Below are 25008 nucleotides of genomic sequence, written 5' to 3' on the forward strand. Positions count from 1 at the left end.
TCTTGGGTGGTCTGTTGCTTAATCCTTAAAAAGTTTACTTGGCATTAAGACTGCAACCTTAGACTTCCAAAAGAGACCGCATAGTGCCCAAGGAAAAGGATGGAGGATTTCAGCCTGTATAACCTTTGGGGCACTTTGAATGTAACACTAAACCGTGGTTTAGCTTTACATGAACAAACCTGCTTGTGCCTTGTACTTGCACACTCTTCCCTCTTTTATACTCCTGTGGGGTGCAGCAGAGGATGGGCTAGGGGGCATCTACTTCTGGTTTTAAACCAACCAGAGTTCCCTAATAGATCTGAACTTGGGTTCTCCAGTTAGTCTAAACCACAGAGTGGAGTTTATTCCCCCACCTCCCGATTTTGCTAGACTACAACGGTTAGCATTCCTGACCACTGGATATGGTGGCTGGGACTGGCTGGAGTTGGAGTCTAACAATATCTCAAGGGTTCTAGTTACAGGTAGGTAGCCGTGTTGGTCTGCCATAGTCGAAACAAAAAATAAATTCCTTCCAGTAGCACCTTAGAGACCAACGAAGTTTGTTATTGGTATGAGCTTTCGTGTGCATGCACACTTCTTCAGATACACTGAAACAGAAGTCACCAGACCCTTATATATAGTGAGAGGATGGGGAGGGGTATTACTCAGAAGGGTGGTGGGATTGGGTGATTGGCAGATGGCTGTGATGAGCCTGTTGACGACTCTTAACGACTGCAATTGGTCTTACAGGAAAAAGCAAGGGGTGAGATGGATAAAAACATTGTACATGATGGTTTTATCATGTATAATGAGATAAGAATCCAATGTCTCTATTCAGACCAGGTCTCTCCATGGTTTTAAGTTTGGTAATAAGTTGCAATTCAGCAACTTCTCTTTCTAGTCTATTTCTGAAATTATTTTGTAATAAGACAGCTACAGTGGTACCTCCGGTTAAGAACTTAATTCGTTCTGGAGGTCCGTTCTTAACCTGAAACTGTTCTTAACCTGAGGTACCACTTTAGCTAATGGGGCCTCCCGCTGCCGCCGCTGCACGATTTCTGTTCTTATCCTGAAGCAAAGTTCTTAACCCAAGGTACTATTTCTGGGTTAGCGGAGTCTGTAACCTGAAGCGTATGTAACCTGAAGCATCTGTAACCCAAAGTACCACTGTACTTTGAGATCTTGTATAGAATGTCCTGAGAGATTGAAGTGTTCTCCTACTGGTTTCTTTATGCACATGAAAGCTCATACCAATAATAAACTTAGTTGGTCTCTAAGGTGCTACTGGAAGGAATTTTATTATTTTTTATATCTCAAGGGCTGCAGGATCCCCACCTCTTAAAGTGCGTAAGCAAGCCAGAATCATGAACCATAGTTTCATCTAGCTATAGTTTGCATTAACTAGATTGCCCCTCCCAAAGAAGTTCAAGTATAACAAGGAATCTACAACTTTCTCGTTCTTCCTTCTTTCCCTCCCTCCCTCCCTTCTTCAGAACCAACGATACATAACAGAACTAGCTTTTCCTCAAAACAGAGTTTCAATTAATTAAACTATTTTAATTCAGCTAATGCTAACTTTAAACAATATATTAATGCTATCTCTAAAAAGATATTAAAGAGTGTCCTATTGAATGCAGGAGTATCAAGCACTCCGAATCATTCCCTCTTTCGCTGTTGAGTTGCATAGAAATCCAAACTTTTGCACACCTTTACATGAGTCATTTAATCAATTAAAGTAATACAGGTCATCTCAAGATGGTTTTGTGGGCGGGGAAACAGAAAAAGAAAATAAAAGGACTCATGTAAATGTATGCTAGAATGAATTTTTTCCCACCAATCTGTCCAATCGCAGGGCTGTTCTTCACCAATAGTCGTGAAGTTTGCTGATACCCAAAAGGACAAGGAGCAGAGACGTTTACAACAGCAGCTGGCGCAACAAATGCAACAGCTCAACACTGCCACCTGGGGGAATCTTACAGGTCTTGGAGGACTTACGCCACAGTACCTGGCTGTAAGTAATCATTAAATTTGATTACAAGCACTTTCAAAGCAAACTTGCGATACTTAGCAGAATATATTTTAAGCATAGCAGGGAATATCTGTTTCATTAAGCTGTCATGTAAATTGACAGCACTGTGTTAAGGACGGCAGCAAGGGCTGAAGAGAAATTTGGGGAAATGATCCACATGCATTTTCTCAAATTTACATGGTTACATTTCACAATCTGAATTTCAAATGCTGATGCTTAAGTGAAATTCTGAGTGAATGCTCAGTTTTTCAAGGTGCGGTATGTTCAGGTGTGCAGATATGAGTGTGAGTGTCAGAGAGCTGATCTATTTGATACTGGTACTATTTCAATGGCAAATATGGTGTGGTTCACTGTGGTTTGTGCTGCTGTGGTTTGTTGGTTGGCTTGTTCGTTTTGTATTGCTTTGTTTTGTTTTGTCTGAAACACTCAGTTCTGCATATGTCTCTCCTTCAGTCCTGTCACATATATATATATATAGCCAGCAACCAAAAACTATATTCCTGAAAGTTGAATATGAACCTTTCAGAGAAATTAAAAGATCCCTGACATTCTTAATTATATGTGCAATTCTAGCTATTTTTTGGAATCCAGACCCCTTCTATTTGAAATCCTGTACATTTCATACATACATTTCATGTTACCCTTCATTTCATTTTGAAATGTTCCCTCTGAGAATGGCTATTTGCAAAAATGCTCTGTAAGCTAACAGCACAATCCTACGTAATGTCTACTCAGAAGTAAGTCCTGTTGAGTTCTGTGGGGTTCATGCCTAAGACCTTGCAACCTAACATTGCAATTTCTCTGTATATTTACTGAGAAACAAGTCTCACTAAACTCAATGAAGCTTACTTTTGAGTAGACATGTATCAGATGTCACTGTAAATTATGTTTGTTTCATTCCACAAGGTCTCCTTTGCATGGCAGAAGGTGAGCAAGTTGATGATCAAAACTTTATTTGCACTTTGTAAGGAAAATGAAAAAGACAAATTTATTTGAAAAACGATTGGAGGGAGATTGCTCACTTTCTGTAATGCAGAGATATGAAATGATGGATGCATTTGGATAAGAGTGTTCACCGTGATGCATTTGAGGGAGGAAATTTGCCCCTCAGTGGGCTGCAGACTCCTTATTTGAGCAGTGGGGATTTAGCCATCCTAAATGTCTGGCACTTGTACACATGGTTCAAAACATGCATACATCACAGACTTTAAAATCAGAGTTTAAAAAAAAATAATGTGCAAAAAGGCAAAATGCTCACATTTTGGAACTTTTTGCCAAAACTGCAGAAGATCTAAGGAAAGCTACCACTCTTCCTTTGCCCATCCAGTCTGAGCAGGGGTGTTTACCGTATTTTTCGCTCTATAAGATGCACAAGACGCACCTAGTTTTTGGAGGAGGAAAACAAGGGGGAAAAAATTCTGAATCTCAGAAGCCAGAACAGCAAGAGGGATCGCTGCGCAGCGAAAGCAGCGATCCCTCTTGCTGTTCTGGCTTCTGGGATAGCTGCGCAGCCTGCATTCGCTCCATAAGACGCACACACATTTCCCCTTACTTTTTAGGAGGGAAAAAGTGAGTCTTATAGAGCAAAAAATACGGTATTTATCTCTTGCACACAGAATTCCTGCCCACTACCCTAAGGAGTCTCAAAGCAGCTAACAATCTCCTTTCCCTTCCTCCCCCACAACAAACACTCTGTGAGGTGAGTGAGGCTGAGAGACTTCAGGGAAGTGTGACTAGCCCAAGGTCACCCAGCAGCTGCGTGTGGAGGAGCGGAGATGCGAACCCGGTTCACCAGATTACAAGTCTACCACTCTTAACCACTATACCACACTGGCTCTCTCAAGCACCCAGGCCCTCCCCAGCTGACCCACACTAGAATACCGGACTAAAAAATGGGACATTCTGAGTTCCAATCAGAAGTGTCCAGGATGTCCAGCTTAAATCAGGACGGTTGTTGTTGTTTAGTCATTTAGTCGTGTCCGACTCTTCGTGACCCCATGGACCAGAGCACTCCAGGCACTCCTGTCTTCCACTGCCTCCCGCAGTTTGGTCAGACTCTTGTTTATAGCTTCGAGAACACTGACCAACACACGACAGTTGAGCAGTATGCATTACAGTACTGCATATGCATTCATTTAACATATAAACTTCATATTAAATAATTGGATATGAACTGATCAAGTGATTCCTTTGTGCACATTTTTCTGTCTCTGTGAGTCGGTTCAGATACAACATTTCCTTTCCATCATCCAAGCCATGATTTGGAGTGTTGGGAAGGAGTCCTCAGAGTACAGCAGGACAGGGCAGGATCAACCAGGACGTTATAGAGTCAGGGTAATATGCACTTATATAAAACCACACGTACAGTAAACTATATTCTATGCCAAGAGGAGCTGAATACAATATTCAGATTTGCATTCGTTCCTCATTTTGCACAACTTATTCTCAGGTGTTGGGAGGCACAAAAAGCCTGTATTGGACCTCCCACTCCTAACCATTCAGCCACCCTTCCTCCATCCCCCTAGCTTCTAAGTTTTGCATTATCCAAATAATGCATTGGATCCAGGCTATGTTAGCCAGGCTTAGTTCAAAGTGAAACCGGTGAGATAAGTTGGTCCCACAGGTTTTGATAGGAGCTGAGTTCAACTAACTGAGTGGATGGATCCAAACCATTTTAAACCTATTCTCACAGTAGTAAGGACTAGAAACTTGAATTTGTTTTGGGGTTTTTAAAGGAAATGCAAGCAGGGAATACACATAGCTCTGTGTGAAGTTAAGCCCGCAGTCCCTCTCAGAATGGTTTGGTCTTGTGCTGAATGCCTTTAAAACCCTCATTTCCCCCAGGTTCAGATCATAGCAGATGTTCCTTTATTGTGTTGATACAGACAGTTGCAAAAATGGGTCGGCGATATCTTTGTAGGGGATTGTCTTTTCACTGGCTTCCTGATGAAGAATTTTGCTTACCTTGAAAGGCAGCGGCCCAATTCACACATTACTCAGATGTGCTGCATTTCCATGGTGACAGCGGAGCAAGGTTGCACTTCCAGCCCCCATAATATCACAGCTACTTTCTGCAATAATTGCAGGCAGCACTTGATTTTCTCCAGAGGAAGCCCTCTACTCGTGCATCTGCTCACACGAACCCGCTCTCCATGATTGTGCAGTCGTCTCCGTCACACAGAGCCTCTACACCCACGTAGGTGCTGGCTTAATCGTAGGGATTTCTCTGCAAACACCCATGTGCGACATGCAATTAATTCTAAACGCAGGTGCAATGTAGGGGGCTTAAAGCTTGTCCCAGCTCCACAGTCAACAGGGAAATGCTGTGTGCATGCAGAAGGCATGAATGGAGCTTGTATACAGCTAAACGTTACAAACTATGGAATGCATTGTGGGGGGTTAGACTAGATGACCCATGGTGTCCCTTGCACTTCTACAATTCTATGATTCAATGGCCCTGTGAAAGATGTTGCCTCACCTCACTTTGTATGACTTTTTTGCATAACACGAGCAGTACCCGTATCCCTTTTGGGGCAGGATGTGCTGAACACGATGAGTAGAATACCCTGGGTGGGAAGGTCGGGATTTAAATTTAACAATAAATAAACACAGCCAAGCAGACCATAATATGCAGTGGGGAATCGCAGGGTGAGAATGTCTGGATCTGTGCATATCTGTCGCTAGAGCCTGGTCTGCACATGCCTGAATATCTGTACACTTGATGTCTGTACACTGAACGACTTGTATACGTGAATTGCATCCATTGGAAAACAATGCATTTGCATCACCGTAAATGTTCTGTTTGTGGTGTCATGTCTCTAGTGGGCCGGTCACACATGCAGGTCACCACCTGATGTCGCAGTCGTCAGGTAGTAAGCGTGCATCTGTGCGCATAGCGCTCTGCGTGGCTTCTTTGGCTTGCCTGAGCAAATGCAGAGCTGGGAGAAAGAGGGGCTCCTTACTTTCAGGGGTGCCCAAAATACTATTCAGCACAGGGTCCTCAAGTCCTTTGACTTAGCATTTCCCCTCAGGCATGCTGGATGAAGCAAAGTTGTGCACTCTCACCTGAACATACACCACAAAAGATGGCCAAGCGATAAGCCTCTGTTTTAAGCGGGGAGGTGGAAAAATAGACTGTGATTGACGGAGATGAGTTATGGTAACTGCTAGACTGCAGAGGGCAATGATTAGTCACGCTACGTCGGGCTGAAATAGATTTAACACCTGGCTGTTAAAAAGAGTAAATTGATTAATTGTTTTAAAGCAGCAATGTTATTGAGTTTCCCCAGTGTCTGTGTGTTTCTTAATAGAGATTAGACATTAATATGGATTTACAGCATCGACTCTGGGGACCTTCATTTCAACACCAGGCAGAAGCAAGAGACTGTATAAATGTAAAGGAAACTATAAGTATCCCAAATTTAATTTGATTCAGATAATTTTGTTTTAATCTTTAACTTGTTGCGTTATTAACCTCATTAATGTTGTTGTTGTTAATTTGCAGCTTCTGCAGCAAGCAACCTCCTCCAGTAACTTGGGTGCCTTCAGCGGCATTCAACAAATGGCTGGTGAGTTGCAGCTTTCTTGTTAATCCATTTCTTTCTTTTTTTCCCCTCCTCCTTTTGTCTTGCTTCTTTGTTGTTTGAGCTCTGTCCCCACGGGGTCTTAAGAATATCCAGCCACTTAAGAGAGCTTCCATGTGGGTGTCTGTTGTTGCATGGGTACTGCTCATGCATGCAAAAGTTTTTGCAGTGTTCGAGGGTATCAGTGGCATTAAAATACTACCCCTACCACCAACATTTTACCCAAATTTACTCTTTCCACCAGGCATGTCCAAAGTGCGTTTTGGGGGCCTAATCTGGCCTGCCAGTTGATTTAATCTGGCCCACGTGGCACTATACAGTCATACCTCATGTTACGTCCGCTTCATTTTACATTCTTTCAGTTTACGTCCCATGGCAACCCGGAAGTACCGGAAAGGGTTACTTCTGGGTTTCGCTGCTCGTATATGTGCAGAAGTGCAAAATGACATCACGCGCATGCGCAGAAGTGGCGAATTGCAACCCGTGCATGCACAGACGCGCCACTGCGGGTTGCGTTACTTTCATGTTGCGAACGGGCCTCCGGAACGGATCCCATTCACAACCAGAGGTACCACTGTATGTCCTGGGGTAAAATCCTTTGGGGTTAAATTGTTTTTTTAAAAAGACCCAGCTTTGCGCGGCCCTCACACATGTTCCCTTCATCAAATCTGGCTCTCTTTGGAAAAAGTTGGGCACCCCTGCTTTCCACAATCAAACCTGCGAAGTTAAAACAAAAACCAACACCTATTGTCAGTTACTTCTCTGTGACCCATTTCCAATATTAAGCCTCTGTCTGGAAGCACCTTAAAATTTAAGCATATGGCTTGATGCTTCAGGGTGTGCAAGAGATGCCTATCATCTTGTGCTGAATCAGTTTGAAATGTCTCCTCCGGTTTATGTTCTGCAGTCAGTTGCCTATTGTTTCCAGAGTTGTATCTTAGCAAGCAGTGTTAAAAAGAGCCTCACATTCCACTTCATCCATGCAGCATTGTCCTCCAACCATTGCTTGTCCCACAGTTTTCCTATGCTCTGAAAACCCAAGTAGGGGAGAGACATCAATGGCATATAGGGAATCTCTGGATTTGGAGAGCAGGAAGTGTTGGTATAAGCTTTTAAGTATCTTTAAACTGTACATTTATGTCTAAAAGAAGGAAGTGTGCAAAATAGCCCCCGTTTTCCTTTTCTTGGCCACTCGCCCATGCTAACAGTTTGTTAGTGGTCGGGAGACCTGCTCATCCTTGCTCCTGTTTTGTAGCTCTTAAGGCATATTCCAACAGAGAAAATTCCTTTCTAATCTCCGGTGAGAAGTGTTTGCGAGTTCTGTGCAATCAAGTTCATGATAGTCTCAGGCAAGTTTGATAATAAGAAACAGGTATAAGAAGGTCGTGACATTCTTAAGGGCATCTGAAATTACAGAACCTACCTTTTGATAACATGTGCCCTGGTGCCCATTTACAGCCACTGGAAACTAACTAAATACCTTTTGGATTTCACGAAGAAGTACCCTGCAACATTACAAAGCAGGGTATAGTTTTGTTTTTTATTTTAAAGCACATAATCATTTGGTCCAGGACTGGGGAGGGGAAGAAGGGAATAATCAAAAGAAAGTAACTGGAAAGCAAGAAAGACAAAGGATAACTTGAAAGGCATTTAGACGGACGGCTACTCAGTAATGAACTGTGTGCTGGTAGTAACCAATGTATAGTGATTAATAAAAGGTCGTTCCAGCTGGGTGACCCACCATGCTAACTTAACGTGGTGTGAGAGGATTGTGTTATAAGCACACACAAATGAGCACAGATGCGCATTGCGCCTGCCATACAAAAGTGTTGAAAGCCTATTTGCTGCCCCTCTGCACGGTTTGTTTAACATTTCTCACAAAAGCACAAACCCCTCCCTTAGCCCCATTGTCATCAAATTGGCGTGGTAGTTTATTTTTAATTATGCTCTGACTAAATCAGCAAATTAGTGGTGCTTTCCTCCAGCCTCGCAACGCAGGAAAGGGCTTAAGCTATCCGCGGTTCCTCCCTTTTCTTCTTCTCCTCCTCCTCCTCCTCCTCCTTTTTCTTCTTTTATTAATGCTTTGCTTTTGAATGGATCTTGAAGTACGCCTATGAAAAAGAGATGAGCTACTCCCCATTGGCACTGTGCGCTTCATCCTTACAATATGCCATTATTGCACTGGCACCAGAGACTAATGCAGAATCCGCTGTCTGACAATATAAATTGGCCCACAGATGACAATATCTCTGAGTTATTTTCTCTGGCTCAGATCCGTTGGCAAGCACTTGCGGCTTCTATTATGTTACACTCATAATCTAGCGCAGGTTTTTTTTCTTTCCCCGTCATCAAAAATATATCTTAATACGATAAACAACATTTTCACAGTTGGCGTTTTTTGGAACTGGCTTTGAGCTTTAAAGGCTGCCGGTAATGTTTGGCTTTGGTTAGCCCTGTAGAATGAATGAAGAATGGAGCGAAGGAAGAGGGAAACGGCGCTGGAGATTTTCCTGTCTAATACAAGTACAGCCATACTGCGTCGCCGGAATTATGGCCCATTGTTGGAACAGCTTGAGACTGGTTCTTCTGATCCCCACATTTTACTGCCGTCTCTGCCAGTTTGTTACCAGTGGTCTCTTGACATAGACTTCAACTTTTCCAAACATCCTCAACACCAACTTGCAATATGGAGCCCCTTTTCTGTTTCATTTTGCCAGATGATTGTCTTCCAGTTCTGCTGGTCATTTCTTCCACTGCCGCCCGCCTCCCTCTTTGCCTTCCTTAAAGTGACAAATAAAAGGAAACGTTGGTGCCACTACGGCAAATCGTTTTAGGAAATGATGTGCACAACATAGATTAGATCTCTGGGTGGTGTTTAGTAGTAGATTGGCAAGGCTTTCTGGTTCCCAGTTGTTCAGCAATAGCAACAACAAAATGAATTTTCCCACTTAACTTAGGCTGAAATGATGAACATTTTGGGGTAACCAGGAATGGATTTTTGTGTGAGCTCAGTTCTGGTACTGAAAAGAAACTCCTAGACACTTGCGTGTGCTCAGAGGCAATCCTAACTCTGTGTCTTTGGCTGTGTTGTTAAGAAAAGTTTTCTAAGGAAACAAAATGGTTGTCCTGCCAAAGTATGTAATATTGTGCTTATTGTTTTGGCTGTTTTGCCCAATTTGTGTGAATGCCTACATTATTCTCTGAAAGAAGAAAGACTATAAAAGCAACAGGTCTGTTTTTTGCGGGGAGGGGAATTGATGCAGTATTGATTGTTTCCTTTCCCTCCCTTTAATAATGAAAGTAGAATAGAATTAAGATATCATGAAAGCGACCTGAGAAATGCTCTGTGGTTAGACCAAATGCTACCACAGCCAGTGGCTGGTCAATTGTGCCTGATAGGCATCATCACTAGGGAAATAGTGATTTGTGGCTTAAAACAGGGCAAGAAGTCTCCCTGAATAGAGTCTGGTCCAAAAGAGGTGGCAGAACTGACAGCAGCTCACTGTGACCTGTTCGCAAAGCATTTTGAGGGTGAATTTGCTTGCAACCCCTCCGGAATCCTGACTCTGCTGTTACAGCAGAATCTGGATGCTCAAGGGGTGTGCAGAGCTCTGTTCGGTCCTGTTGTGTTGAATGAGTTTCAGTTTGTACCATTCAAGGATGTGGACAAGATGCTTGTATCGCTCAGGGCGACCACTTGTGCTCAGGACCCTTGCCCTATTAGATGCTAAACACTAGCAGCCAGGCGATAATGCCTTCCTGCAAGAAGTGGCGGTCCCTGCCTGCTTGTTGTTGTTGCTGTTGTTTAGTCGTTTAGTCGTTTAGTCGTGTCCGACTCTTCGTGACCCCCTGGACCAGAGTACGCCAGGCCCTCCTGTCTTCCACTGCCTCCCGCAGTTTGGTCAAACTCATACTGGTAGCTTCGAGAACACTGTCCAGCCATCTTGTCCTCTGCCTCCCCTTCTCCTTGTGCCCTCCATCTTTCCCAAAATCAGGGTCTTTTCCAGGGAGTCTTCTCTTCTCATGAGGTGGCCAAAGTATTGGAGTCTCAGCTTCAGGATCTGTCCTTCCAGTGAGCACACAGGGCTGATTTCCTTCAGAATGGAGAGGCTTGATCTTCTTGCAGTCCATGGGACACTCAAGAGTCTCCTCCAGCACCATAATTCAAAATTCGGACTTTGGACATGCCTGGGCTAGGTTCTTGAGTGGGTGGTTGCAGATTGCCCTGCAGGTTTCACAACTCAAGTTTCACAACTCAGATCTCCGATTGTGCTTGTCTTTTAACCGGCCTGCATGAGTGACTCTGCAGTGGTGCTACATGGCTTTCCTGTGAATGTGCTAATGGGCCTTATGAGAGGGTTTTGCAGCCATCCATCTGCCAGTTTTTAACAGGCCTGATTGGCAAGCGGCTGTAACAACTGACATCTGTTCGTGCTTATTGATATGTAGATTTATGGTAATTGCTCTGAACAATAAGACATGAAATTACCTAAGGTGAACATTAAATTAAATTTTCATGGCCCCTCTTCCTTATAAATATGTTGTTGTTGGGGGTTTTTTAAAAAAAATATTACATTTCAAACAGGCATATTGTGCATCTGTTATGAACATAATTTAATTGTATTTTTAATCTGCCAAGCTGCAAAATCAAAGTTGGGATTCTTGCTGTCCGTAATATTGGGCAAGTTTTGTTAGCTTACTGGTATATACCGATTACCGAACGCAGAGTCAGATTCTACTTTTATTCGCAACGTTTTTCTCGCATCATAAAGATTAAGAGTTGTTTGGTTTCCAGCAGCTTATTCCCAGAAGGCAGAAGGGGTGTGCGAGGCTGTTTGTGCCACTCTGTCTATCAGGCTGTGCTTTAGAGTTTTAAGTGATTTGCATTTCTTCAGAGAGCGCTGCGTTTGTGGAATGTTCAACGGTTTCAAAGAAAAATGATCACATTATTTTCTGTCCGGCTCTGCTGTGGGATGTAAGGGAAAGGCGGTGGGGAGGGGGAACCAAACACCCGGGGTGCAATGTGAAAAGTGCACATTCAGGAATGCGAGAGAGGCAGCAAGTGCGGCCCGCGAAAGTACAATGCTGTCACTTCCAAGGACTGGGAAATCATTGCATTGCCTTAGAAATTACCGTATTATTCAGTGTATAAGACCAGGTTATTGTATTAAAATATAATCCAGTCAGGAGCGGAAAATAGAAAAAACAACTAGAACTAAACCAGGCCAGGTGGAAAAACCACTTGCCCCCAAGAAATCTTCCTGAAAGGGATAGTGTTCAATGCACAAGAAGAAGAAGCCTAAGAATGTTAAAATGGGACGCCGAAAGCTGTCGGACTGGAAAAATGAATTTCTCAAAGCTATTTAAGCTGTTGGAGAATTCAAACACAAAGAACTCCAGTACAACAACCCAAAATAAGAGCCAAAGCCTGAGCATATTTTAAAAAAGCATCAACAGGTTAGGCCTCAAAACCTAGTATTAAAATATTGTGCCAAAAACTTGGTGTTGTCTTATGTACACAGATAGTGGAGAGGTGGGATGGGTGATTGGTGGCTGCTGCAAGCACAAATATTGTCTGTGGTGCTTTTTGCGGGTGATTGGTGGGTGCTGCAAGGTCCGTTGCCTATTGGCTGCTGCAGCAATTGGGCGGGCGATTGTTGCTTGCTCTCGGTGAGCGTTCAGACGATTGGTGGCTTCGCCGATGTGTGTGCGATCTGCTGTTGCGTTCCTGTGGGTGAGCGATTTTCGGCAAACCCCTCCCACCCAAAAAATAAAGCTCAACAAGTCTGGGCAACAACCCCCCCCTCCCGAAAAAAAGTCCAACAACTCTGAGCAATCTTCCCCCATTTTCTATATTTGGAGTCCCGAAAAAAGAGGGGACATCTTATACACAAAAAAGTACAGTAGCTCAGAGATGGAGCACTTGGCTTTGCATACAAGACTCAATCCCTGGTATCTCCAGGCATGGCTGAGAAAAGCTCCTGTCTGAACCTTGGAGAGCCACTGTCAGACCATGCAGATAACATGAGCTAGATGGCCAGTGGTCTGACTCCTTTGCAGGTTGCTTTGCTTTCATTTTTGTTTTTATTTCCCCTCTTCTTCTTCTCCACAATCTTCATTTTCCTCCGCAATCAGGAGTACCAGAGATTACCCTTTAAAGCAGTGTTTCTCAGCCTGCGGGTCCCCAGATGTTGTTGGACTACAACCCCCATCATCCCTGACCACTGGTCATGCTGGCTAGGAATGATGGGAGTTGTAGTCCAACAACATCTGGGGACCCACAGGTTGAGAAACACTGCTTTAAAGTCAGAAAAGGTAAACACAACTGATGGCCTCCAACCTGGATGGCTTAAAAAGAGGGTTAGGCAAATTCATGGAGGACCAGGCTATCTGCGGCTACTAACCACGAGGGCTGTGTCCTCCCTTCACTGTCTAAGGCATCATGCCTCTGAATACCAGTTTCTGGGAATCGCAGCTGGAAAGAGTGCTTATGCACTCAGGTCGTGCTTGCAGACTTCTCATAGGTCTCTAGTTGGCCACTGTGAGAACAGGAGGGTGGACTAGATGAGCCGTTGGCCTGATCCAACAGTCTCTTCTTAAGTTCTTCCGTTCAGTATCCAGCCAGGTCATGTGTGCAAAAAATAGGTGTGCTAGAGTAGAATGTGCACAAAAATGCATGCATTGGTGACAAGAACATATAAAATGTGTTGTGTTAGTGACAAGCACTTTGCAAAATTGGCCAAATCTGTAGACAAAAATTAGGAGAAATTATATATATATATATGTCTGTGTGTGTGTGTGTGTGTGTGTGTGTGTGTGCGCGCGCGCTAATTGCTGAGGAAATGTTGAGAACTGATTTAAAGAATGGAAAAATGAGAAACTGAGAAAATCAGAATTGGCATTTCCATCCATCCCTAGTTGCAGAAGGGGCTATGCAATTATTGAGTGGAGCTTCGCATTTTAACTAAGGACAGGCATCTTCCATCCAAGGTATCACAGCCTCACTCATTCTGGCATGTATACATCAGATAAGATTTCTTCCTTAGTAACTGCCCTGGGAGATTATTCCATGACTGCAGCACCTCCAGAGTCGGTCCTAATGCAGGTACCTGAAGAAAGGTCTCCGTTGAAGATTTTACCATATTGGCAGACACAGATGGAGAAAAGTGATTTTCTAAGTATCCTGCTCTCATGCCTCCAACTATATTAAGCCCATAGCAGCATCTGCTAGATCTTCATGCTGAACTAATGCCAAGTCCCACTGAGGATGGTTGCATCTTGTCTGATGCCAAGTTCTTTGCACAATCTGCTTCCTAGCATCACACCTAAAAACATCCAGGACTTTTTTTTTCCAGGTTCTTATAATTTTGCATTATCTCTGTGCCTGTAAAGAACAACCACACACACCAATTATTTCTCAACTATTTAAAATGCAGCGTGAGGTCTTCTAGCCGTTGTTGTTGTTTCTGCAGGTTATTATTAAGTTTACCACTTCTTAAGTAGCTTAAGAAACCTGGCCGAAATATGACTGAAAGTCTTTGGCTCCCCCCAGTGCCCAAGTCATTACTACATATGTGACCAGAACGTTCCTGATAATTCTGTTTCCCAGTGGAGTCTCCCATCAAGAATTGTCTTTGGCAAAAACTGTCGCTATAGATAGTGCTGACCTGATCTATTGGACAGGCTCTGACTTCGTCTGCAGCAGATTCATTTTATCTTTACGAGTGGGAAAATGTAGAAATGGGAAGCTTGCCATAACTGAATCACGAAGTTTACTGGGCGTTTGAAAAGGGCTGCGTTATGTTATTTGATGCACACTTTGACAGGCAATTCTGAGCCACCCAAATTTGGTTGTTTCTGTGTCGTTAGCGGGAAGAAGGGGCCACAGCTAGGGAGACAGAATGAAAGTCGAATCCTTGTTCTCTCTCTAGCACAATGGATCTCAGCTAGCAGGATTGAGAAATATCGCTGCCTCAGAACACAGAAAGCTCTCACCAGGCAGCATAGAGAAAGCTAGGCTAGATGGACCAATGTCTCAGCATAGATGGTTGAACCTTATGGGGAGCGAGTGAGAGTTGGTTTGTCACAGGTGGATTACAGGGCATAAATGTAAATCTATTTTGTGTATATTTTATTGGTGGGTTAGCAACAGCAACGAGTGCAAACATAACAAATACAAAGAAAACCATAAGAAGCATCGTAGCCTGGAAAAACAAATGTGCAAAGATATTGCACAGCAAATGGCCAGCTCATTTAAAACCATACAAAACCTTTATCCTCAATAATGATGGAACTCACAGGTGGAGAAGGCTTTTCTTTTTCTATCTCTTTTATTAATAGTAAAGGGAATGTCAGTATCGCCCTATTTTGTCCATCCAAGAACAGGATAGAGTGGAGGCTCCCAGCTATATTCATTTAAAACAAAAAATGTGATTTGAATTTTGTAATCAAGCTCACCGCTGCAGTTTCCTTTTATGTTCTTTCTGCAGGAATGAATGCTTTACAGCTACAGAATTTGGCAACTCTAGCAGCTGCAGCTGCCGCCGCCCAAACCTCAGCTACCACCACCAATGCAAATCCTCTCTCCACAACAACCGGTGCCCTTGGCGCACTCACGAGTCCAGGTATGACCAAATGTGTGTATGGGGGGGGGGGTGTCCTCTGTTGTTGTTTTTTCTAGCTCCCATTTCTTCAGAAACTCTGAGACAGGTGTCAAAATAAGTCGCCGCCACATATTGAATGCGGATTGGTGAATGTGCCACAGGCTTGATCAGGTGTTGTTTTTTTTAATAATAATAATAAAGGTTTTCTCAGGCTTACATGCCACCATAAATATAATGTCAGATAGCATTTTCTCAAGCATGAGTCCACTTCTTAAATGTTATTCTTGTGCTATGTACACGTGGCTTTATTCTGCCAGTCAAGTAGTAACTAAAATGCAACCTGGCGATTACTTGAAATTTTCAAAGCAGGATTCAGAATGCAAGCAAATGTCCAATGTAAACAAGCAGAGCTTTGCTTGTTTATTCAGACCCACAATTCCCAGTCTCTTAAGGAACCACGTGTCTTTCTTTGGCTAGAACTGCTTTTCCAATGCTCTCCTTTTACTTGTTTTTGATGTGTCGTCTTTCCCCCTTCTGATTTCTTGTTTTCCTTTACTTTACTCTTGATACAGCTCCCTGAAAAGATTTATTTGGAAGGGAAACAGGGTTGTGGTTGCTAAAGTTGGACCAAATGCTTAGAAGAAATTTGGCATAAATCTGTGCTAGGGCTGTCTGCAATGGCTAATATTTATCGAGGGATTTCGCGGAGTAGAGTTTGGTTCTGTGGTGTCTGGTGCTTAAATAGACCAGTAGGTCACTGCAGACCAGTGCTCCTAGAGCAGCTGTTAACCCTGCTGTCAAGTTTTAAAGGACTCGATTCTATATTATAAGGGCATCACACAATATATAACGAATATCTTGCACTTAGCAAATATTGACTTCTAAAAATATTAGGAATGGGGAGAAGCCTTTCTAATTTTCAATTCTCAAGTCCATAAATGAACTGAAACACAGCTGCTTTTCAAAATTCACACTTTTTGTAGTGCAGGTTTTCAAGATAAAAATGTACAATTTGCATATATTGGTGAAAATAGCATTCAAAGTACATTGTCTTTAAAGAACATCACTTGCAAGAATGTGTATATCTGGTAAAAGTGGGGGGAAAGCGTGTGTGTTAGGATAAATTGTGAACTGAAATGCTGACAAGCTTGTGAGTACTTGTTTATATATAAAAATGCAAACTGCAGCAGAAATGTGAATTGAACTGGACGTTAGAAAAATCGAATATTGAGAAAAACCAAAAATGAGCAATTAATCCATCCCTAAGAGATATTAATTCTTTATTATTCATTTGCTTATTGGGTGATGGGGGGGGGTATAATGTGGATATTTGTTTTACAGGTACTATGTGTTAATGTTTGACCACCACCAGAGTATTTGCAGCCACTGTATGGAGGCACCATTTGCATGGTTCACATACCTGCAGCTAGGTATGAGATCCAGTGTGGTGTAGTGGTTAAGAGTGGTAGTCTCGTAATCTGGGGAACCGGGTTCACGTCTCCGCTCCTCCACATGCAGCTGCTGGGTGACCCTGGGCCAGTCACACTTCTTTGAAGTCTCTCAGCCCCACTCATCTCACAGAGTGTTTGTTGTGGGGGAGGAAGGGAAAGGAGAATGTTGGCCGCTTGGAGACTCCTTAAAGGGAGTGAAAGGCAGGATATCAAATCCAAACTCCTCCTCCTCTTCTTCTTCTTCTTCTTCTTCTTCTTCTTCTTCTGCCTTGGTTCCCATGGTGGCAACAACCCTTTTCAGACCACAGCTGTCATGAGAATTGGGTTAACCATGTAAATGTTGCCCGCATTAAAGGTGCAGGTACATAGAAATGGCCACTCCACACAGCCTCAGCTGGCCTCTTGGGGCCACTGAACACACAAAGTATATTTTCCTTGGAACAAGAGGTGCATTTGCAGTGATTTACAGCTGGTCTCTTCCTGTCCTAGCTTATTGCTATGGTGCACAGTTCCAACTCAGTTGTGAAATTTTATTATTTGTAGCAGATGCACATGATGCTCCTCCCCCCCCCCCCCCCGGTCATGTGAATATCTGCTGCCACTTCCACTGTAGTTCTTTCACATTGACGAGACAAAAGGATTCTGACTCAGGTGGGGGGGGTTCGGTACGAAACCCATTCTAGCCACTTCCCTCCAACTCAGCTGACAACCTTCCTCCTTATCTCTCGCCTCCAGAGCTGGACAAACGCTTGGTGACCAGCAGGGCTTGGAATCTGCAGTTTTCAAACGCCTGATTCTGAAACTCTCCTTACCTTGATTTGTCACCTAGATCTGTAGCCGCTTCCTGGCTGGCCTCTCACAATTTTGTGGGTGTCCGGTGAAGTTGAAAATGTAAAAAGGGGTTATTTTGGACCTGGCTTGGTACTGCGCATTTATTATGTACTGCTGAGAGGATGAGAGAGAAACGAAAGATGATGGTACTCAGGGAATGAAACTAGTTGGTGATGTTTTCAGTAAAACAAGCAGGAACGCACAAGGAATTTTAGGGGAGAGAGAAAGGAAAGCAAACCAAAATAATTTTGCCATGTAATAATTTTGATTCATACTAGAGATCTTGTGTGTTAGTGTACTGGAGTGGGGAAACCTGGTTTCAAGTACAGTGGTACCTCGGGTTACATACGCTTCAGCTTACAGACTCCGCTAACCCAGAAATATTGCTTCAGGTTAAGCACTTTGCTTCAGGAGAACAGAAATCGTCCTCCAGTGGCGCCGCAGCAGCGGGAGGCCCCATTAGCTAAAATGGTGCTTCAGGTTAAGAACAGTTTCAGGTTAAGAACGGACCTCCGGAACGATTTAAGTACTTAACCCGAGGTACCACTGTATCAGCCACTCACTGGATGACTTTGGGATATCCAGCGTACCTTGCAGGGTTGTTGTAGAACAGTATGATTTCATCATGATGTTAGTGGTCACCACATCATGTGGACATAAGTTTCACAGTTCAACTGTTGGTCCTCAATCCGCCCAGCATTCAACTTCACTGGATGACACAGGGCAGAGGCAGAGAAACACCTACATTATCATCATTATTATCATCAGCATCAGCATCATATATTTATATCCTACCCATCTGGCTGGGTTTCCCCAGCCACTCTAGACGGCTTCCAACAAAATCTTTAAAATACATTAAAACATCAGTCATTAAAAACTTCCCTAAACAGGGCTGCCTTCAGGTGTCTTCTAAAAGTCAGATAGTTGTTTATTTCCTTGACATCTGATGGGAGGGCAATCCACAGGGCGGGCACCACTACCGAGAAGGCCCTCTGCCTGGTTCCCTGTAACTTCGCTTCTTGCAGTGAGGGAACCGCCAGAAGGCCCTCGGCCCTGGACCTCAGTGTCCGGGCTGAAGGATGGGGGTGGAGACGCTCCTTCAGGTATACTGGGCCGAGGCCGTTTAGGGCTTTAAAGGTCAGCACCAACACTTTGAATTGTGCCTGGAAACGTACTGGGAGCCAATGTAGGTCTTTCAAGACTGGTGTTATGTGGCATTCGCTCCCAGTCACCAGTCTAGTTGCCGCATTCTGAATTATTTGTAGTTTCCATGTCACCTTCAAAGGTAGCCCCACGTAGAGTGCATTGCAGTAGTCCAAGCAGGAGATAACCAGAGCATGCACCACTCTGGTGAGACAGTCTGCGGGCAGGGAGGGTCTCAGCCTGTGTACCAGATGGAGCTGTTAGACAGCTGCCCTGGACACAGAATTGACCTGCGCCTCCACAGACAGCTGTGAGTCCAAAATGACTCCCAGGCTGCGCACCTGGTCCTTCAGGGGCACAGTTACCCCATTCAGGACCAGGTAATCCTCCACACTCGCCCTCCCGCTGTCCCCCCAAAACAGTACTTCTGTCTTGTCAGGATTCAACCTCAATCCATTAGCCACCATCCATCCTCCAACCGCCTCTAGACACTCACACAGGACCTTCACCACCTTCACTGGTTCCAATTTGAGAGGAAGAGCTGGGTATCATGTCTACTTTTGCCACACCATACTCATCATGTCCACACCCCTGTCCTCACCTTACCCATCATCATCATAAGCATGTAAGAGGAACAGTACTTTGTCAGACCAAAGACCCATCGACCTCCGCAGGCTGTTTCCCACAGTGGCCCAACAGATTCCAATGGGAAGTGTATAAGCAGGACATAAGCACAACACTCTCTTGCTTGCGTTTCCTAGCAACCGGTATTCAGAGGCCTGTGGCCTCTGATCCTGGAGTTTACATATAGCTATCATAGCTAGTAGTCACTGACAGTCTGATCCTTTCTGAATTTGTCTAATCCCCTTTTAAAGCCCTCATAAAACAGTCCAATTATTATTACCGCAGAAGCAGTAATAATATGGCAGTTTTTGTTGAGGGGCAGTCCACCCATCGCTTAACATTTGCCCCTGGTTCCAGAAGTCTGTCAGTGTATGAGTGACACCTGTCCAAACTGCTTGTTGAAGATGTGCAAATCGCTTTTTTTAAAAAAATGGGCATGCTTTTTGTTTTAAAAAGTGGCCAAACGGTCTTAGCCTTTTGCTTCATCTCAAAGCCACGGGCCCCAAAGAATAGACGTGTTTATTTTCATCAAGTCTCACTTTTAGTAACAACCTTTGATACATTCAGAGCAACTCCCAAATCCTTACGCCATTATGAAATTCAGAAGATACTGTTCTGGCTAATTTAGCATTCTTTCCCTTAATGTGAAAATTGTATACAAGAGAAGCACCAGCTCCATTGACTTTAATGAAGCTGCCATGCACTAAGCATTATAAAACTTGGAAATGCTTTGGAAATGTGTTTAATGGCTGGAGAATGGTCTTAGAGAGTCGTTGTAAATTTATATAGAAGCCTTGAGGTTGTTAGCGGTCATCCATCAGCTATCAAATTAGAGACTGAAAGAGCTCTGGCACTGAAAACAGCGCCCTGTGATAGGCTATTTTGGAACATAGGAATAACTGTGCTGGATTCAACCACTGGTCTATTTTTACAAATCTTTTTCTATTTACAAATCTTTTTCCTAGAGTGGCTAGCCAGAAATCTCTAAGGAAGCTCATGATCAGGGCATGTTGTTGTGTGGTGTTCTCCCCATTTAGGATCCCAGCCACGCCATTCCATTTTCCCACTCCCAACAGTCCATCAACATTTCATGCCCCTCAGGCTGTTTTTGTGGTTCTCCTCCCCTTAGCTCCCCCTCCTTATTGTCCTGCATTATTTTATTTTTACATCCGTAAATCTCAGAGTTCCCTCAACCCATTAATACGTCCCTCTTGTGCATGGACTTCTGGCCACTTACCTCTGTCCATCTCTCGTTTCACAAGAGGTGGAAAGGGGGCACACAATAATTACTATTTATTGCATTTCTAGTCCACCTTTTTCTCCAAGGATCTCAGAGTGACGCACATGGTTCTCCCCATCTCAGTTAACCTCTACAAAATCCCTGTAAGGTAGGTTAATCTGAGAGGCAGTGACTAGCCCAGTGAGCTTCATGGCTGAGTGGGGATTTGAACCCTAGTCTGCCAGGTCCTAGTCCGACTCTCTAACCACTACACCACACCGGCTCTCAAATAAACAATATTCCTGAAGTTGGCCAATGGTCTCCCATCCAAACATTGGACAGACCTAGATCTGCTTAGCTTCAAGTAAGGCTATGAGCTCCTGTACCTTCAGACTATACCTTAGTCAGTTAACTATTAATGAGGCCTAAAATGAGCAAAACATGGAATTTGCAGAAAGATAGGCTGTTTTAAGAGTCGTTGCTTGCCAAGATGGGGCAAGGATGTCTCTCCATCACATGCAATGAGAGAGTAGCCCAGGCCCCAGCAACAATTCTGGGGGTTATTGCTTTGGTTGGTTTTCTTTTAACTATTTGTGTTTTTGTCCTGTAAGTTTATCTTGTGAACCACCCTGATGAAGGGTGGTATATAAATTTCAATACTACTACTAATAATAATAATGATAATGATAATGATAGTGTTCAGAGCCAACCATGCTGCAAGAAGTAAGATTCTTCACCTACACGTCTCTGTATGTTCAGCAGGGCTCTGATCCAGAAGGTTGTCCTCTGATTTGACTATAGAGATCTCAGAGAGATAGCACAGGGACTCAGTAGCAGCCCTTTATGAATCCTGCTATCAAACAGAAACATCAGTTTAATGGCATTGTTCCTCCTTGCAAACTCTACAACTAACCCAGAAACAACCCTTGTTAAGATGTTCTTTGATTTCAACTTTCTTATCTGGCTCTACATTTTCCACTCCATTAAATACTTTGTAAACCCGAATAAAAGCTTTTCCTGGTTCTTCTCCGCTCCGTGGAATATGCATTTAGTTCTCTAAAGCCTCATGTACCAATTTCTAAAGCATCTCCATTAAAACCTAGACAATAATGGAACATTTATATTTGCCTTTCAGTGATATTTATTTATTTATTTATTTATTTATTTATTTTTGTTTTCCTTTCCGTCACAAGAGGTATTGGGGGGTGGGGTTTAGTATTGAACTATTTTAATTGAACAGCCGATTGCTTTGCACCTAGAGACCGTTTCTTGTTTTATTACAACAAAAGTGGCAGTACACTTGAGGGGAAACATTTCTTGGCTGGCTAGTTTAATGACATAAAATTGTGATGAATGAGGCTATAAGATCGGCATGTACAGGCTTATAGGATTTGCAGGTTTAGGTAGCCTTGAGGAAGCGGCATGAGGTTTTGGGCTCGGGTCTCTTATTTGGACTTCAGACTGAGCATCCAGCTTTGCTTCTGACCTCCAAGATTTCAGGCATGGATCTGACCCAAAATCTGACCTTGGAGATTCCAAGGACTGACCCCTAAATTTTTAAAGTAACACTGGAGCTCACCCACCCACTCTGGTAGGAATGTAAGAAGGCGCTGATTTCTGATCCTTCCCATCTTTGTCACATGCAGCACTGCTTCTGTTCCACTGCAGTACACCTCCCAACAACAACAAAAATGGTGCCATTTGTCTTGCCATGGCAGAATTTTATATAAGTAACTATGCTATCATTATGTCACTCCACACTGTCCCATTTCAGAGCAAAGGCCATTCATTTCAATGCAAAGGAAATGCAGTGCAAAATTGCAGATTGAAACCAACAACAATACTGGTGATATTTGCTGGAATGATTTCCGTTTCACACGAGGCTTAAATAAGTGAACTTCAGCCATTTCTGCTCCTGTTTCCCTCTGAATTGTCCAACACGTACACACACACAGAGAGAGAGAGACTCCTAATTCAGCAGGGCTCTTCAGTGGAACGGTCTCCCTCTCCTTCCTTGGAGGTCTTAAAGCAGAGGTTGGGTGGCCATCTACCATGGATGCTTTAGCTGAGATTCCTGCATCCTCCTTCCAACTCTATGATTCTGTGAAGCATCAGGCTGCCCACTGCAGCCTTTGAGCCCTGCATTTCCTGCAGGTGATTAGAGATATCCCGGTGTTGGCCTTGTATATCCACAGACCTTTGTTTTTGTTGTTTAGTCGTTTAGTTCATGTCCGACTCTTCGTGACCCCATGGACCAGAGCACGCCAGGCACTCCTGCCTTCCACTGCCTCCTGCAGTTTGGTCAAACTCATTCTGGTAGCTTCGAGAACACTGTCCAACCATCTCGTCCTCTGTCGTCCCCTTCTCCTTGTGCCCTCCATCTTTCCCAACATCAGGGTCTTTTCCAGGAAGTCTTCTCTTCTCATGAGGTGGCCAAAGTATTGGAGCTTCAGCTTCAGGATCTGTCCTTCCAGTGAGCACTCAGAGCTGATTTCCTTCAGAATGGATAGGTTTGATCTTTTTGCAGTCCATGGGACTCTCAAGAGTCTCCTCCAGCACCATAATTCAAAAGCATCAATTCTTCGGCGATCAGCCTTCTTTATGGTCTAGCTCTCACTTCCATACATCACTACTGGGAAAACCATAGCTTTTACTATACAGACCTTTGTTGGCAAGACCTTTACCTGCCTTTTAAGTACCTCATCAGCTTGTCAACCATTCTTCTAAACTTCCTACAAGATTGATAAAAGCAGTTGTCGCCTGTTTTGCTGCAATTAATTCACTTGATCTCCCAGATAAATGTAGATGATTGTCTCTGGCATTCTTGACCAGTCCGCCTGCTGAAAAATCTATTTGCACAGAATCTCTCTTCTTCTCCCTCGGGATGCAGTTAAATGATTTATGGGTTATTCATTATGTTATCCATCACACAAAAGGTTGCCTTTGTTAGGTAAAAGCATTCAAGTTTAGAACACAATTGTTTGAAATGCAGCCCATTTTTATAGAAAGTTTAGGAAGCTTCAGCAGAGAAGCATCACAAAACGTCTGTGCCCAACATTCTTTAAAAGCTTTTTCTTTATTTGTTCACTTTGGCACAATGCGTGTCTCTCCAATAGGCAGTTCAAGCCTGCCACGGTGACATTTTGTTATAGGCCAGTACACCCACTGTGCTATCTATGATTCGCTTCCAAAAATTATCTAAAAATAACTGTACCTGTATGACAGTTTTCCAAATGAATCAATGTAGATGGCTCATCTTGGGAGATGGCTGTTTTCAAAATCCTGCATCTTATTCCTCTAAAAATCCACAAAATATTTTCCCATGTAAGTAACACGTTGACATTTGTTTTATTGCACTTGGTGATAATAAATATATCCGGAAAACGTGAATAGTCACCTAATTCAAGCTGGTTCTGAAAAGGCGTGAAAAGAAGTAAAATTGGGTTTTCAGGATTTTTATTTTTTTTAGTCCTGCTCAACTTCTGAGTGCTGTGTGATGCAGAAGATTCACAACCTGGAAGGATCTTCCAGCAGTTTATGAAGCTCAAAGTAGCATTTCCCCCTTTCTCTTGTTCTATTTTAAATTGTAAATCCCATTTATTTTTCACTTTCAATTCCTCCCTCTCCTTTGTATCTGTTACCCTGGGGAATGGGTGCAGAACTGCTGGTCCTTGGGCAAGTGAAGCCCTCTCGGTCTTTCTCGGTATCTTTGGTACCTACCCAGGTCAGGCCTCTTGGCTGAAATGTGTTCTTGAAGTATAAGAAGGGATTTCTTGTCCCTGGTTGGAGATCTGCATGTCTGTAGAAACCTCTGGCTTTTGTGTGGCTGGAAGGCAGCCTCCTTTACAAAGTCACATACCTTGTTGTGCCTTCTCGTGCCTCTGGCCCCACCCCACGCGGCCCCTGGAAGGTTGCGTTTCTCAAGCTGGAAAAAGGCCTCTTTTCCTCTGCTGCAGGGGAAAACGCACAGGTACATTCACATGCAGCTGCTTCAAACTATGCAACACTTACCACACACCTCCCTTGTCATGTCTAGTTTGGCCCTAGCCCTTCTTCTTTCTTCTCTTCTTTGGTGATCACTCGTAGCCGAGTAAGATTGTCTTCCATAAACACAGTTTTAACAATGAGTCTGTAGGTGACTGTGGAGGCCAATTCTGGATCCACACATCCTTCCACAGTGGGGACATTGGTTACGGTGTGGATTTGCCAAGCGTGTCTTCCTCTTAGCACGTTTCTCCCTTGCATCCTGAGTTTGAGTGTCTTCAAAGCCCATGACACCTTTGGTAAAGGCTGTTCTCCAACTGGAGCACTCGCAGGCCAGTGTTTCCCAGTTGTCGGTGTTTATACTACATTTTTAAAGATTTGCCTTGAGAGAGTCTTTAAACCTCTTTTGTTGACCACCAGCATTACGCTTTCCATTTTTAAGTTCAGAATAGAGTAGTTGCTTTGGAAGACGATCATCAGGCATCCGCACAACATGACCAGTCCAATGAAGTTGATGTTGAAGAATCATTGCTTCGACACTGGTGATCTTTGCTTCTTCCAG

The 25008-nt window shown here is 43.5% G+C and overlaps 1 protein-coding gene across 29 annotated transcripts in view; it reads left to right on the forward strand.

Annotated features, from left to right (window-relative positions):
• Positions 1–25008, forward strand: part of CELF2 (CUGBP Elav-like family member 2) — a 559297-nt gene that overhangs the window by 508482 nt on the left and 25807 nt on the right. For 15 of the 29 annotated variants that reach the window (XM_081879924.1, XM_081879928.1, XM_081879926.1 and 12 more), the window contains 3 exons: positions 1832–1990; positions 6513–6576; positions 15081–15215. In XM_081879924.1, the coding sequence (XP_081736050.1) occupies positions 1832–1990; positions 6513–6576; positions 15081–15215 (358 nt within the window). Of the gene's footprint in view, positions 1–1831; positions 1991–6318; positions 6403–6512; positions 6577–15080; positions 15216–25008 lie in introns of all 29 variants that reach the window. The other 14 variants (XM_081879933.1, XM_081879914.1, XM_081879916.1 and 11 more) reach the window with 1 other exon arrangement.

This window comes from Podarcis erhardii, assembly GCF_964252035.2.
Source record: "Podarcis erhardii genome assembly, chromosome: 10".
NCBI lineage: Eukaryota > Metazoa > Chordata > Lepidosauria > Squamata > Lacertidae > Podarcis > Podarcis erhardii.